Below are 14,716 nucleotides of genomic sequence, written 5' to 3'. Positions count from 1 at the left end.
CATAAACTTCTTGTACACTTACCTTGCTAAGTATTTCTCCTATAATTCTCTTTTTGTTGGTCTCATGACTTTTGAAAATATATATGGAATATATTGGTGTCACACATCAGCATAGAAGAAGATGTGATCTGTGTCTTTGTGTGTGGAACTTTGGAACTTGGTCTGCACTTGAGGCCTAGGACACTTACATACAAATTGAGGTGGTGAAGCTTTCTTACAGTTTAGCCCAGGATTGCTGAGATGATCTCTGAAGGAACTGAAGATCATTTTCTGTGAAGTGCAAGCTTTACAGTCGAGAGTAAAAGATAGATTGTTTGGGGAACCTCACCTTGTTTAACATGAGTATATGGCACCATGCAAGTGAGTGCATCTCTGTCTACATATTTTACAAAAATTATCCCAAACACTCCACCCTACAATTTTGTCTACAGGGGGAGAGTGAAAGAATAATGAAATATTAGATATTAGTCATATTGATTGATATTCTAGGAGAAAGTTACTACAGAGAGTAACTCAAAAGAAGTAGTAGTAGTATAATCCAGAAAGAAGTCTACGGGAACTAAAGCCCCTTTTCTCCCTGCCTTGGAGAAAAATTTCTCCCTACAGCTCTTCTGCATCTACTTGAATGCACACAGAGCTCTGTTGTTCCAAGACTGCTTACTGTGTGTGACTTTGAGGAAATTTTGCAGAACCAGCTTACCAGAGATGCGAGAATTAAGAGGAGCCAAAAAACACAGAACCACCTTTCAGACAGTTAGGGACCTTCCTGACTAGACTTCCTTCCCCTTGTAGTAATAGGGTAATAGAGTGTTTGTTCCAGTCTTTTCCTTCTGCTTATTGCCTCCTTCCCTGTGATTTCCCAACCTTCACTTCTTTCAACACCTGTCCTTATCTTCCTAGTTCCTACCCCTAACTACATCCCTACGACTGCAGGTATCACAGTTTCACAATTGCTGTCATTATGTTGACCCCTCTAACTATTATAGCTTTTCTCTCTCCATTGTGTGTCTCATGTCTACTTACAGTGTAAGCGCTTCAGGATAAGGGGTGTCTGCTCAGGTTTATACAGTCTAACACAATGGATCCCCCTCTGGTCACTTTCAGGCTACAATAATGATTAATTAGGATAGTAAGTCTTCAGCTGTTAGCCCCCCAACAATATTTCCTTGACTGTAAGGAGCATGGAATTTAAAAGTTAGCTAACTTTTATACTCTTTTGATTTATAACAGAGCTCTCTTTTGTTTTATTGTTGGTTTTGAACTTCTGTTTTTATTATGAAATTTGTTGGCACAGCAGGTGTTGTAAATAATTTTGTAAATTGCCTAGAGCTGTCTACATCATAACCTACAGCTGCATTATCAGATGATGAAAATAGACAACTCAAATGGGAAAGTGTTTAGAGATAAGTGAAATGTGAATTCTCCTGCCAATTTGTTTTGGTTTTGTTTTTTTTTTGTCTTTTCTTTTCTGTTCCATAGCACGAATTATCAAAACAAAACAGTGGTGTGAAATGCTTCCATGTTTAGAAGGAGAAGGCTGTGATTTGCTAATCAATAAATCAGGCTGGACCTGTACACAACCAGGAGGACGGATAAAGACAACCACGGTAGGTGACTTCTATATTTCTTCAGTTTCTCGTTCACTTTAGTTTATTGAAAAACAAAGAGTGAGATTTCTAATTGTTTTTCAGCAAAGATATGTGAAGTCTCTTGTGTTATAATTAAGCTATGTGCCCAAGTGTGCTTACTGAAATACATAGCAATGTTAATCACAAAAACAAGAAAAATATGTAATTCCCACAGCTACTAAGAGTCAAAATTATATCAAGGTTTTCTTAAAAGGTACCAGTGGTTTAACCAACATTTCTATTCAGCCTGAAGACAGTATCTTATCACTTCACTGTAGAAGAATTTTCTTATGCTGAGGAAGTGTAGGGTATAAAACTGAACACATGGTCTAGCAGGGCAAAAAGAAAGCTTTCCTTGGGAATAGAGGAAAAAATATTTTTGATATTCCCACTGTACTGGAAAAGCAAGATGAACTAAAGAAAGATCTTTAGTTTGCAGTGAGACAGTCAGTGAGACCCATAGAAAACACAATAAAAGATCCCTTCTTTCAGCTTCCTTTTGGTCCTGGTTTGCTCAATAAACTGTCTGATTTGGTGTCTTGGGGCATGTGCTTGTAGTGAAGCTGGAAGTATATATGACAGTAATAGTTTCTAGGGCCTGTAATATATCAAATAGATTTCTATCAAATGTTCTCAAATGCCAATAATTCTTTGATTTAATAAATGGAAAGAATTTGAAAAGATGTAATAAAGCAATATTCTGATAGCTTGGTAGACTTCTAATCTTTTTTTAGATTTACATGGAGCTTGAGTGTAATTTAAATAAGTGCAATTTCAAGAATATTTAGTCTTAAAAGTACTTATCATTGAGGACTAAATTAAGGCCCATCATCCCCTGCACAATTTCTCTGTCTGAGCAGGAGACAGACACCAGTACAAAACCTTTTATTGTTTTAGAAAGTCTATATTTTGGAAAATTAGTGTGTTTTTTTCTTTTTAAAAAAGAATGAAGATTTGATAGTGCTTTATGAGATACCTGCAAAACAAAACTTTATGAATTGTGATGTTTTGATGTCCTGTATTTACCAGACATAATATTCGTTGTGGATGGGGCTATACAACTTAATTCAGTCTTTGAGGTCTTACTTAAATATTGTTTGCCTTTAGATCTTCTGCATTCAAGTTATGTAAGAGTGACATAAAAAAAAACAAAGGAAGGAAATAAGGTTTTGAAACATTAACGCCAACTTCCAAGGGCAAGGAGACCCAATACAGTAACTTTGTCATACTTGAAATATTACCCTAAATCTCGTTACTTCAGGCATATTTTCTGTACCTGAGGTGAACAGAAAACCCATGTACTGTGACACATTGCCAGCTGTCATTGTAGTTCTTTATTTGATGTTTTATGCTAATGGCATGACTTAGTAATGCAAAGTAAGCAGAGGATCTATTCTCCAGTATCTATCTTTAATGAAGTGATTCAGATATTCTTTCAGATTAAACGCTAGAAGCCTGATTCTGAACTCTTACTTGTCTGTATATCTCTTTAATGCTATTGACATGAATGGAATGACTCATGATTTTGATTAACAGAAATGAAATCACTACCATGCCCCATCAGTAAAATTAAGGCCATGGCAAGAGTAATGTTTTAAAAGGGACTTTCCTCCACACAGAGACATCATTGACATTGGTGAGAAGAGATTCTGCCAGAGAGCCAATGGTAGAACAACTCTGAGCACAAACCCTCATCTAACATCAATCAGTCTTCAACAGTTGGTATCACAGATGCAGACACACAACAAACACACAGTACTTTTCAGTCAAGCCAGACTAGCAACTCAAAATACTTCAAGAAGCGCTGAATCCAGAAGGGGAAGGGGGGGGGGGGGGGGGGGGGGGGGGGGCGGAAAGAAAAAAAATAGAATATCTCCAAACTAGAGGAAGAAAAAAAGAAAGAAAAAAAAGAAGCTAAAGAACCCCCAATCTATAGTACAGTATTACTGAAATATTAAGAATAAACAAATACGTTCATTTGTTCTTTAGTCATTTGGTTGAAGGGTAACCTTTGCACAATGTTAATAGGTTTGGGAGCTGTGTCCTAGGGTGACTCTATGAAATGCATGACTTTGATTAAAAGAGAATAAATTTTCTAAAAGAAAGAGCAGAAGACACTATTTACTGTAACAGTACTCTGAGGTCAACAGCTGCTGATGCAGTCATGTAACTTCTATTTCTGCTTCTAATCAACACACCTGAGCTGCCAGGCCCATCATTGCATTTCGGTGTAATGGGAAGGATTTCTGGCTGGGAAGAGCTAGAAAAATGGCCACCATTTTAATATGGGGAAACAAATGTCCAAACGTATTGAATTAATTATTATACACTAAGTGTCTGTTATTTAGTGGAAATAATTCTTGACCATGTCTGCAGCAACAGCCAGATTAGGTTCTTAATTTGTTAGCTATCAATTTTGTTTAAACATATTTGTTAATCTAATATTTGCAGGCTTTTCCTGCTAATATTAGTTTATATCTTGGAGATACTGGGCCGTAGGTCTTGCATTATCGTAGCGGTGGTAGATCATATAGCAGTCATATCATTATTTGGTAAATGCTGAGACAATAGTTTGCCACCCACACTAAAGCCAGAACAGTATTGAACTCTGATGGACTGAGACCAGCTCTTGTGATAATACCAGCTTTCACAGTGATTCCAGGAGGTTGTGTAGAAGTCCAGCTTTTTAATGTATTGGGTTTAGAAGTAGCATGTGGAAAGGTAGGACTGCTAGAGATCTTATATAGGACATGAGTTCCTTTTTATGTCGGACTCACAGTTAAATATATTTCTACCAAAAAAAGGAAGAACTAGGATTGTTTCATGTAGGTGAGTTTAACATCTATTATTTTTCTGTGAAAATACCAAGCAAGCAGCAAATTAAAATACCCATTGCTCTAAAGCAAAAGTGCAATTTCTGTAAACTGTCTGGAAAGCGCTGATGCTACTTTACGCTTTGTGTCAAAATTGTTTAGACTTTTTATGCAGAGCCAGATTTTTTCACTGCCTGACACTTCTTGTGATCACCTCTGGAAATAATGCAACCAAATAAAAATTCTCTCCTCACATGGGTAGCAGTGTTTTATACCCATTTTGTGCTCACTTTGCACAGCTATAAATGACTACACAAGGTGCAAGGCAACGGAAAATCAGACTCAAAGTATACTCTAAGTGGATCTGGGTGTCACTTCTGCCCTGTCATCCTTTCTACAAGGTGTGAATGAACCAAAGATTTTTCATCTGCTAAGAGGCTTTTAGAATTGAGCTTTGACTGGGCAAACTGCCAATCTATGTATTAAGCAGCTGACTGTCAATACAAGGAAACAATATGGCAGCATGTAAAAGAAGATAGCAAGAGAATACTACACAATTGTTAGCACTTTCAACATCCTAAGTACCTTCATATAACAAATGTCTTTACAGTCACTTTAAAATCACCTGCCTTAAAAATTTCTTCCCCTTTTGCTATTCTTATTGCTCTTTCAATTCTTTTTTTTTTTAAATGAAGCTATATGATTTTTTAAAATACTATGCAGTTTTAATAGTGCTAGAAGATATGACTTTTTTTAAAAAAACAAGATATTGCTAAGGGACCTGTCCATTTTATCTTTTAAGTATAAAACTTGCCAGTGTATGGATGAGAAGATACACAATGTATTGGATTTACAGGGGAGACTAATTTTAGCACTAAAGTGTATATATGTTGTCAATGATCCATCACTACGTAATTGTTACTTAATTAATTCCTTCTTCTACATGATGTGATTTCAATGCATGGAGCTTAACAGAACATTCATGCACCAGTTCCTCAGTAGCTAACCTTTTAAAACCTTTGCAATTTTACTGCTAAATTAGCTGAAGTGGGAAATTAAAGAGTATGAAGAAGCTAAGAGAGAGCTCACAGTGGATAAAAGGTGTAATTACTCTGACATGGAGCTCAGTGCTTAGTTAGTAAAATTTACTAAGGATCTAGCTTCACCACGGGACGTGACTTTCTTAATAGAGTTTACTTACACACAGAGAAACTTAGCATTCCTCACCATTAATATAAATGACATGCTGGCTGGGTTGGAAAGGCAATTTGTTCCTTACCCTGAAAAATACAATAGCTGTTTGTATTGGCTGCAATTTAAATCAAGATTTTTCTGCAGAGCTTTATCATACACATGGGTATCTGAGTTACCTTTATCATACACGTATATGATAAAGGTAACTCAGATAAAATTTAATGGTTTGCTTTTCATCACTTAGTTATGAGCAATGTGTTCTCATTCATACCATTACATTCAAAGTAAGAATAAATATATATATATATGTTACATACTTGTAACATACTTGAGAATTTACTTTTTTTTAGACTGAAGACCAGCTGGAAATGTCCTGAGGCCATGGTCTAGTGGTCTGAGCTTGGGACTGGGAGCCAGAAACTCCTGAGCTCTAATCCCGGCTCTGACAGTGACTCCCTCTGTGGCCTTGGGTAAGTCACTGAACCTCTCTGCCTCAGTTTCCCCAGCAGTAAAAATAAGAGTAACAACCTTTAGCTACCTACCTTAGTGAATTTGGAAGTCCTGAGTTAATATTTTAAGAGGTTTAGAAATTCGGAGTAACTTTATAATAAAAATACTGTTATTTATACATGTCCTTATTGGTGATATTAATGTTGTTGTTAGATATTCCATAACCCTGGCATTCCTGTACTTAGCCTCACCTATGTTACAACTCTTGAGTGTTTCTAAATGTGCATTTCACATCTTCACAGTTCAGGTGATTTTATTTTGTTAAGCTGTTTTTGGAAGTTTTTTGACATCCCACCAGTTCTAGTTCTGTGTCATTCCTGGACACAATACCCACCAAAATAAGGTTTCAGGCATCACCAGATTAGAGCAGTGGAATGATGCAGACATGCATGCCATGCCAAATTAAGTTTCCCTTTTCCCCATTGTGAGAAGTGGTCAGCTTATGAAACAGATACATTAAATCCACCTGTCAGCAGTTCATCTACTGAGATCTCCCACTGTCCTAACTGTAACAAAACCACTACATACAGACCAAGATCATGGAGGTTCTTTTTCAGGAGGTTGGTGTATCCCTTCATCCCAATCCAAAGAACAGCTTTTAGAAACAAGCAGGAAGTTATCATCCTGGATTTTCTGTCATTCATAGCCAAGATTGTTGGGGAAACAGTCTTTGGCTATATTTAAGCTGTGGGACCAGGAGTGCATCCTCGCTTCAGAGTCCACATATATGCACAGTTGTGCATCCTGATGTCTTTCTTCTCTGTCTTCTCTTTTTCTGTGTGGCCCTCTTCATGATGGCATGCCTGCCACTGCCTTGTGAGAGATCTTAGCAGCAGCAGAAAGGGCTCTCACAAATACACTTATGTGGTGAAATAGACCATTAAATCAGCCTGATTCTCTTGCAGATCATCCTCAGCCATGTTCCTCTGAATTTCTTGGTTTTCTAGAAATGTGGGTTAAGAAAATCACTATCCCTGCTGTCACTAAGAACCATCTGTATTCTTAATTCCTGCTGTCAGCCAGTTAGAGCCTCATGAGCTCTGAGACCACTGTTTCATCAAACATTATGCATCACAAAGTCAGCCCTCTAAAACTAACTCAGGTCTCAGTAGGGGGGTCCCAAAATTGCTACTTGAATAAGGTTTTCTGAAACCACTACCACATTAATTGGAAGCTAGCCTGAAATACCTTTTAGATGTTAAAACGTTTATATGTTCTACTTTTAATATTTATATACCAGGTTGAGAAAGGGCAGAACTTCTGCAGAAGATGAAAAATTTGTGATACTTGGATGTGTGACTGTACATACGAACTACCAGAACTAAGTTACTCATAATTAACTTTTCATTTAATCTAACTGCATATCTACATCTTCAGTCCTAGTTACAGTCCAGTGCTTTAACTAAGCTTACTAATATTTTTTTATTAATTTTATATTATTCTTTGTAGTACTAGTGTTAATTATGAGAGAAAATACTAATTCTTGACATGTCATAGCCATGTGCTTCAGTGCATACTCTATAGATTGTACCCCAAGACCTAGATTTAGCCTATTGTTTTATTTGCATGGCTTTCAAGACATTTTTATGCTCTGAGTAGTTTCCATTGCTCTAATTGTTTGCAAAAGGTATCATAACTTATAAATGGGTCATCACTGCAGTACTGGAATTAGATACCTTTCTGTTAATTTCCACGCAAGTTAGCCTGTGAATTGGATGTCTTAAGTCTCAGAAAGATTAAAAGTCATGTTTCTAATTCTTGTGTTACAAAAAAATAGTAGTTTAAGACAAGCTTACAAGTAGAGTCGTGGGATAGTCTTCATGGCCCCAGGGATGGTCTTAAGTGCTTCCCAGCTGAAAACAGGACAGTCCTTCATGCACTGAAGAAGCTAAATAGAAATGAAATCCTTATTAAACTGAAGAACCTAAATAGAGTGTGCCCACACTATTGCCTTGTAATATGCAAGTTCTCTTGCATATTATTACTGCTTCCACTAGTACAGTCTTTTCAAAGCTATGCACTCCTTTGTCATACCAATGTACTGAAACCCACATATTCTGTTTTCCATCATCCTTATCAAAATACACTTTGTGGCAAATAACTGATCCTGAAGTCCTAAATCCAAAATGCTAGCAAAGGTTTTGTGATTTGTGTGGACTTTATGTTGAAAGGAGTTGTCCAAAACCTGAAGAACCACCTGAAAAGTTATGCGTTCCTCTATCCTGAACACTGAATACTGGGTCTACTGACATTCAATGATTTACAGTGCCTGAAAAGAGACCACAGTTTACTCCAAGAATAACTCGGAGCAAAATGTCTAATTTGAAATCATAATTGGTTAACATCTTGAATAATTCCATGGAAGAAAATAGAGAAACATAGGGTTTCTTCTCTTTCAGAACATACATTTCCAGATTTTAATGGGGAATTACAGTAGCGTCATGTTTTCCTGTGCTTTATAAAGTTACAGAAAATATGAATACCCATTTCTGTGTGGGTATTTATTTTAAAAATATTGCAATTCCTGTACAAATAAACTAAATTTTCAGATAGATAGTTAAGATTCTAGAGATCGATTTTTTTCAGGATCCCTTTTTCTTAACTTATATTCATACTGGGAAGTTCTAGCATTCAGTTCTGTCTTACTATGCTCATTTAGGGACAGGACAGATTTAGATTCAGTGAGGTAAAACTACTTTACTGATTAATGCTTAGGAACTATGATTTTTCTTTGTGATATGGATTAATCTATATTTAAAATAAGTTTGTTCTTCACTTCATTGTGAAGTGAGCTACATTCTGATCCATTTGAGGTCTGAACTGTCACTTGGAGTAAGTAAACAAAAGCAGATTCTACCCCAGGCAGTACTAATAAGTTTCCAATCATTTGTTTCATGGTTTTGTGGAACAAATTCTGTTTTCAGTAAAAACAAACAAAAAACTGCATGGGTGGTTTTTATTTTTAGTGTGCTTTGAAACAAGAATTCTGACATGCAAATAAAACTACATCCATAACTTGGGGAGTTCACTGACTGCTACGTCATAGTGTGAACCCACCCAATAAATTGTGGACATCTGAAAATACTCATTGTATAAAAAACTTTAAAATATGCATTTTAAGGATTGCTTAATATGTTAAGCTGGTCCTGATAAAAAACATGCTTTAATTTGGAATTCTTTCCAAATTCTGTAATTTTCCAGTACATCAGTAAAAATTGTCTTTTTATATGGGAGTAAGATTCTCATCAGTCTCCTCAAAACCTAAAAATACCCCTGAATTTTAAAAATGGAAGGCTCAGGGCATAGACAACTGAGAGCTATAATGGATGATTCAGGTCTCTGTGTGGAAAATTGCAGATCCATCAAAAAATAGATGTGAAGAGGTCCATACTAGATTTTGTTACTGTTGTTTAGCACCTTAGTCACCATTTACATTTAGATAGGCCTTTCCAAATATTGAAGTAGCATTGTAACTTGTCTAAGAAATCAACATATTAAGAATTAGTACACTAATAAACTGAGATTGACAAAAAGGGAAAAAGAAAACTTGCACCATGGCCATATTAGTAATGGTAATACTGGGTCCTCTTTATGTTTTGACAATTCTTAGCATACCAGGTAAACATTTGGAATGGGATTTAGTTTCCTCCACTTACTGTTATAATGCATTCAGATATTTAAGGGTATTGAAGGCATCTTGCATAGGGTGAGCATAAATGACATAGAACCTATAGACCAGTGCTGTTGTAGGGTGGCAGCCGGAAGGCGTGGAGGAGATGCTAGTTCACTAACTGCCTGTGTTAAGCAACTAGATTTCATTCCCTATCTGCTAAATCAGATAATTTGCTACAGCGCTGCCCACTCCTACTGTGTATGCTTCATGATAGATTGACGTTGTCTGAGGGTTCTGATTTCTTCCATGTATATGAGAAAATCAAATTTAATTTAATAAGTGATTGCAAAGAAAGACTGAGGAAACAACCCTGAAGATCACTTGTGCAGTTCCTTGATTCTCTCTAAGTAGCAAAACACATTGTTTGTAATAAGTGATTCCATAGATGCTAAATGCCATGTAGTTGAACTGAAGGGGACGACAGGATACATCATACAAGCTGAAATAAAAATAAACCTGATAATGCAAATGAGGAAGGCAGCTGGAAAAGACAACACAGAACTTGAGTATTTAGTTTAAATCATGGTTTTTTGTGGGCACATAATGGAAACCTGTGGAAGTTGAAAACTGGTATGTTACATCAACATCAAGAATTTAAAATTATGCTAAAATTATTACACATCCATTTTGCATAGTGAGAATGTTCATGGTACAAGTGTTAGAAGATGAAGCTGTTGCACATATATATCCATTTTGGAACATTTCTTTTTTTAAAAATACCTGCAAAGTCTTCTGTTAAATCATTGAAAGCAAGCTAGAATTCTTGGACTGAAAAAAAAAAACCCCACCAGTGAATAAAGAAAATGAAATAGATGTTATAGTACTAGGGGTTTTATAATAATTTGACACATTATTTCTTAAAATCATACTTGAAAATTAATTCAGGAAGGCCTGTCAAATTGAAAACTGCCATTTCTACAAGGTACTGATGGAGGAGCTGTGAACAGCACATAATAACTGTTAACAGCAGCATATTGATCTAGGTCAAGGTGGCCCAGAAAGTGACAGATTTGTGAAAGGTCTAATGTTATTTTATTAACAATGGTTTCAAAATCATAAAAGATGCTAAGGTTGTGTTATTGAAAATCTGTAGAAGGCAGGCACGTAACAGGCATCTCTATTTTCCGATATTCCCCTTCTATATTTTCGTTAAGTATCTGAACTAAAGCTCTGGTACTTAGCAGTATGTCTGTACACAGCTTTCTTTACCTTGGGGGTAGACCTAAAGAATAAGGTTGCCTCTTTTTCGATTTGGTTGACTCCTGCCTGTGAGACCTTTCTTACCTGCTTCTCCTGTTCATTTGCATATGGGCATGCTAGGGTATGCAGAAAGACAATTCAGTTTACAGAGTCACAGTAAAATGATAGCCCAAGGCTCAGGCTGTTCCTGTGTTTCATTAGAGATTAGCAATCTCTGAGGCTGAGACAGGAGGCTGGAAGTGAACAGAACTGGCTGATCCTTGATACAAATAAAACCAGGCAAAGGTGGGACAATAAAACCAAACAGCAAAATACAGAAGAATAGGACCTTTTCTTCCAACTGACAGTGTAGCTTCATGGTAACCTAAACCAGTCTAAATCCAGATTGTCCCCAATCCCATTCTTCTAGCCCACTCTGGCTGCATGTGCTTGACCTCTTTTTTGGGCCGGCACTAAGTGCTTCTGGAAATGTCTGGGATGCCAAACAGGCATCACTTTTTGACGGGTTAGTTTTTGGCCACATCAGCTCCTGATTACAGTACTGCAGATTGACCCAGAATAATGTAGATACAGAGCAGTTTAAGTTATCCTAGGCCAAACCCTATGGGGTATGTCTGCCTTTATTACATAGTTCCAATGCCTGTTGGGCCATCAGCAGCTGCTGCTGGATACCTAGTTAGTTTTTTCAGCTAACGTTGCTATTCTTCCCCATTTGCACTTACCAAAGAATTCTAAAAGTTGCCCCTAAGGTGCAGACAAAGCATATGAAATACATCCCTCATATGAAATACACTGGTGTACTCTATGTAAAGGGAATAAGATGTTTGAAAGCCTGTGTCCTGAACTGTGGAGGATGTGGTACTTTTCTGGAGTAGGGATTTTAAAGGTAGCCTGTCTACTCTCTAATACGCTTCCCCATTTACATCAAAGCATTTATAAGGACATACGTCACAATTCTAAATTTGTATGCTGTCCCTCTGTGAATAATGTGGTGACAGATCGATTTCTGGAGAAATATTTATTCTTACTAATGGATATTGGACAGCTCTAGGTATAGTAAAGAAATCTGGATTTCACCTAAAACTGAAAGATATTCCCTTAAGGAAATAATTTTGGTGGTTGGAAAGGAAGCAGGATGTTGCTATGGGTCAGCTCTGTGGGAGGAACATTCCTGAGACGTAGCTGGGCATGTGATAATACAGCCAAAAAATGCTTGCAAGGAACCAGTTCTGACCGGTAAGTCATAAAAATAAAACCAGGAGGAAGAGGGGAAAGCATGGTATCAATGAAAATTAAGTATTTCATCTCTCTGAGTAGCTAAAAAGGTGTTGGCTGAGAACTGCAGGGCTAAAGTGTGTTGTAAATTTTGGAGGCCAAGTGCAAATAATAATTGAGGCCCTAAATCTTTTGATAGGGGCCAGATTTGGGGAGGGAAGCATGCAGGCCCAGTATGGTGTTTCCTTTAGTACCGGAGATCCATACCGGCCCAGCAGAGATCAAGGAAACAAGAAAAGGACATTTAAAGTAGCCACAGATCATCGAGAGTAGGTTGCCACACTGTTCCACAAATCACACCACCTGCCAGACTGGGGCATATTCCAGGTGAGGCCCCTTGTAGTCCTTTTGGAAACTCTTATGCAGAAAGCAATTCAACACTGATGCGTGCAAATGATGAAAATAAGTTAAAAATAGCCTAAATTTGTGGCCTAGTAAGAAGGGGACTCCTCTGAGTGAAAAGGAAGCACCAAGTACTGATCCTACAACTGCTTCCCCCACTCCCCTGCCCCATTGAGTATACGTATAAGACCTGTGTACCCCTCTCCCTTGGTCATGTTTTTGTGCTGGATTCAGAGCTTTACAGGTGACTTAGGCATGGTTTGAGCATTGGTAGCAGATTAGGTGTCCTCTGGGTACTCGGGCATATTTTACATGCTGAAACACTCATTTCAGTTAGAGTGGATGCAGTAAACACTAACTCAAGTGCTAGAGCTTATTTACTTAGCTTCTCAGACCAAGGTGTTTCTGAAGACCTCTGGAACTTCTCAGGTGTTTATGAATCTTCATGTCCTTTTCTGTCTGCCCTCAAAATTTACTTCAATTTGCCTTTGGTGGAAGCTTAGCAACTGATTTCTGACTAAGTTAAGACTTAAATGGAATTTAAAAGGATACCCATAAAGATTGAAAGACAATGTAAAAATCTCTGAACGAGCTAAAATGTAACTGATAATAGCTCCTGTGAAAATGTAGTTAAACCACATCCCAATCCTACAGGAAAATCAAATGACAACCAACATGTAGAATTGTTTGTGTAGAGTTACATGAAGCACAAAAATTTCTTGAACTGACCAAAATGATGGCTAATAGGGGAGACAGAGGTGAAGCCAGTAACAATCCATGACTAATTCAACACCGTAAAATCATAGAGGAAGAGGAAGCATATAAGGTGGCCTGCAGAGATGAAAGGATGGACAGAGAAAAATTTAGGAGAAAAAAAAAAATTGGCAGTTCAGTCTATTAGGCTATGGAATAGTTTCTCAGACCGGGAAACTCCAGTAATTGTTCAGTTCAAAGCTAGCTTGGACAAAGACCTAGAAAGAGTACTGTGGGGATCAAACTTGTATTGGTAGGATATGAAACAGATTAACTGATTGGTCTTTATCAGCTCAAATCTTCTGATTAATTTTTAACAATCTTTATGAAAGTCATAGTGGAATAACTCATAAACTGTATGAGGGGAAGAGTTGTGATACTCTGAAATTGCTTTGAGTCATCAGACAGACTTAGTTTTTCTCACAGAGATTAGTTGTGTGTTCAGACAGACACTGGTCACAGAAACTTGTCACTGAATTGTGCTGTGGAGTGATATTTCATCTTCTTTTATGTGACTGAAAGGGAATGGATGGATGGAAAGGTTAATTTCAGTATTACCTCAGTCTTATGCATCCTCTAAGCAGAATTAGGCCTTCAGTAGAATAAGTGTGTGATCACAGCAAGTTTGGACTTAACAGTAAAAAGTGTGCAGAGTCAAGTCTTTAAATAGAAAGTTGAGGATGTCTCCACTAAATTTCATGAAACATAATACGCACTGATGTGGGAGATGTTCTCTTAAGGCAGAGTGAACTCACTTCCTATAACCTTAAAATCATTAACAATAACAAAATGATCAATTACTTTGAAATAAAGTGAGAATCATTAGATCTTCACATACGCTACTATTCCTGAGGGCTTCTTCTTGATGTTGTTCTTTTCCTTTTTCTTCCTGCCTCTTTTTCTCCATGAAGCCCAGAGAATCTGTTTTGAGTGTGTTCTTTTATTTTACAGAACAATTCTTGTAATTGTTCCAGCCTCAAAAGAATGATATATTCTGTGGTGCTGTGGTGTGGCCATGTCAAATATGTAAAAAAAATTAATATATATTCTCAAGGTTACAGGAAGACTGGTACTTAGTTCTTATGACAGTAGAGGCAGCCTTCTGAATCCTTCCCCCTCTGGACAGGCCTTAAGGGAGTTTTGTCACCCATTTGAAAGACGCTTTAGGCTAGATGGTATAAGATTGAATGGTGGTGTTTATTATGCCTAATCACTGATGTATTTTAATGAAGGATGGTATTTTGCAGACTTCTGAGGTAAATTCTTGTCTTCCATGTGAAGTGACTCATACAACTCAAGATGCATATAGTAGTGGTCTAGGTGATGTC

At 37.2% G+C, this 14,716-nt stretch overlaps 1 protein-coding gene across 8 annotated transcripts in view; it reads left to right on the top strand.

Moving 5' to 3' along the window:
• Window positions 1-14,716, top strand: part of TAFA5 (TAFA chemokine like family member 5) — a 441,406-nt gene that overhangs the window by 362,746 nt on the left and 63,944 nt on the right. For 5 of the 8 annotated variants that reach the window (XR_005828242.1, XR_005828240.1, XR_005828239.1 and 2 more), the window contains 2 exons: window positions 1,480-1,607; window positions 5,986-6,105. Coding sequence is in view for 2 of the 8 variants with exons in the window: in XM_040596817.1 (XP_040452751.1) it covers window positions 1,480-1,607 (128 nt within the window). In the remaining 6 variants the exon portion in view is untranslated. The remainder of the gene's footprint in view (window positions 1-1,479; window positions 1,608-5,985; window positions 6,106-14,716) is intronic. The other 3 variants (XR_005828241.1, XM_040596817.1, XM_040596818.1) reach the window with 1 other exon arrangement.

This window comes from Falco naumanni, chromosome 5 (assembly GCF_017639655.2).
Source record: "Falco naumanni isolate bFalNau1 chromosome 5, bFalNau1.pat, whole genome shotgun sequence".
Taxonomy (NCBI): domain Eukaryota; kingdom Metazoa; phylum Chordata; class Aves; order Falconiformes; family Falconidae; genus Falco; species Falco naumanni.
Note: the sequence above shows the minus strand (reverse complement) of the source record. Positions and strands in the feature narration are given on the sequence as shown.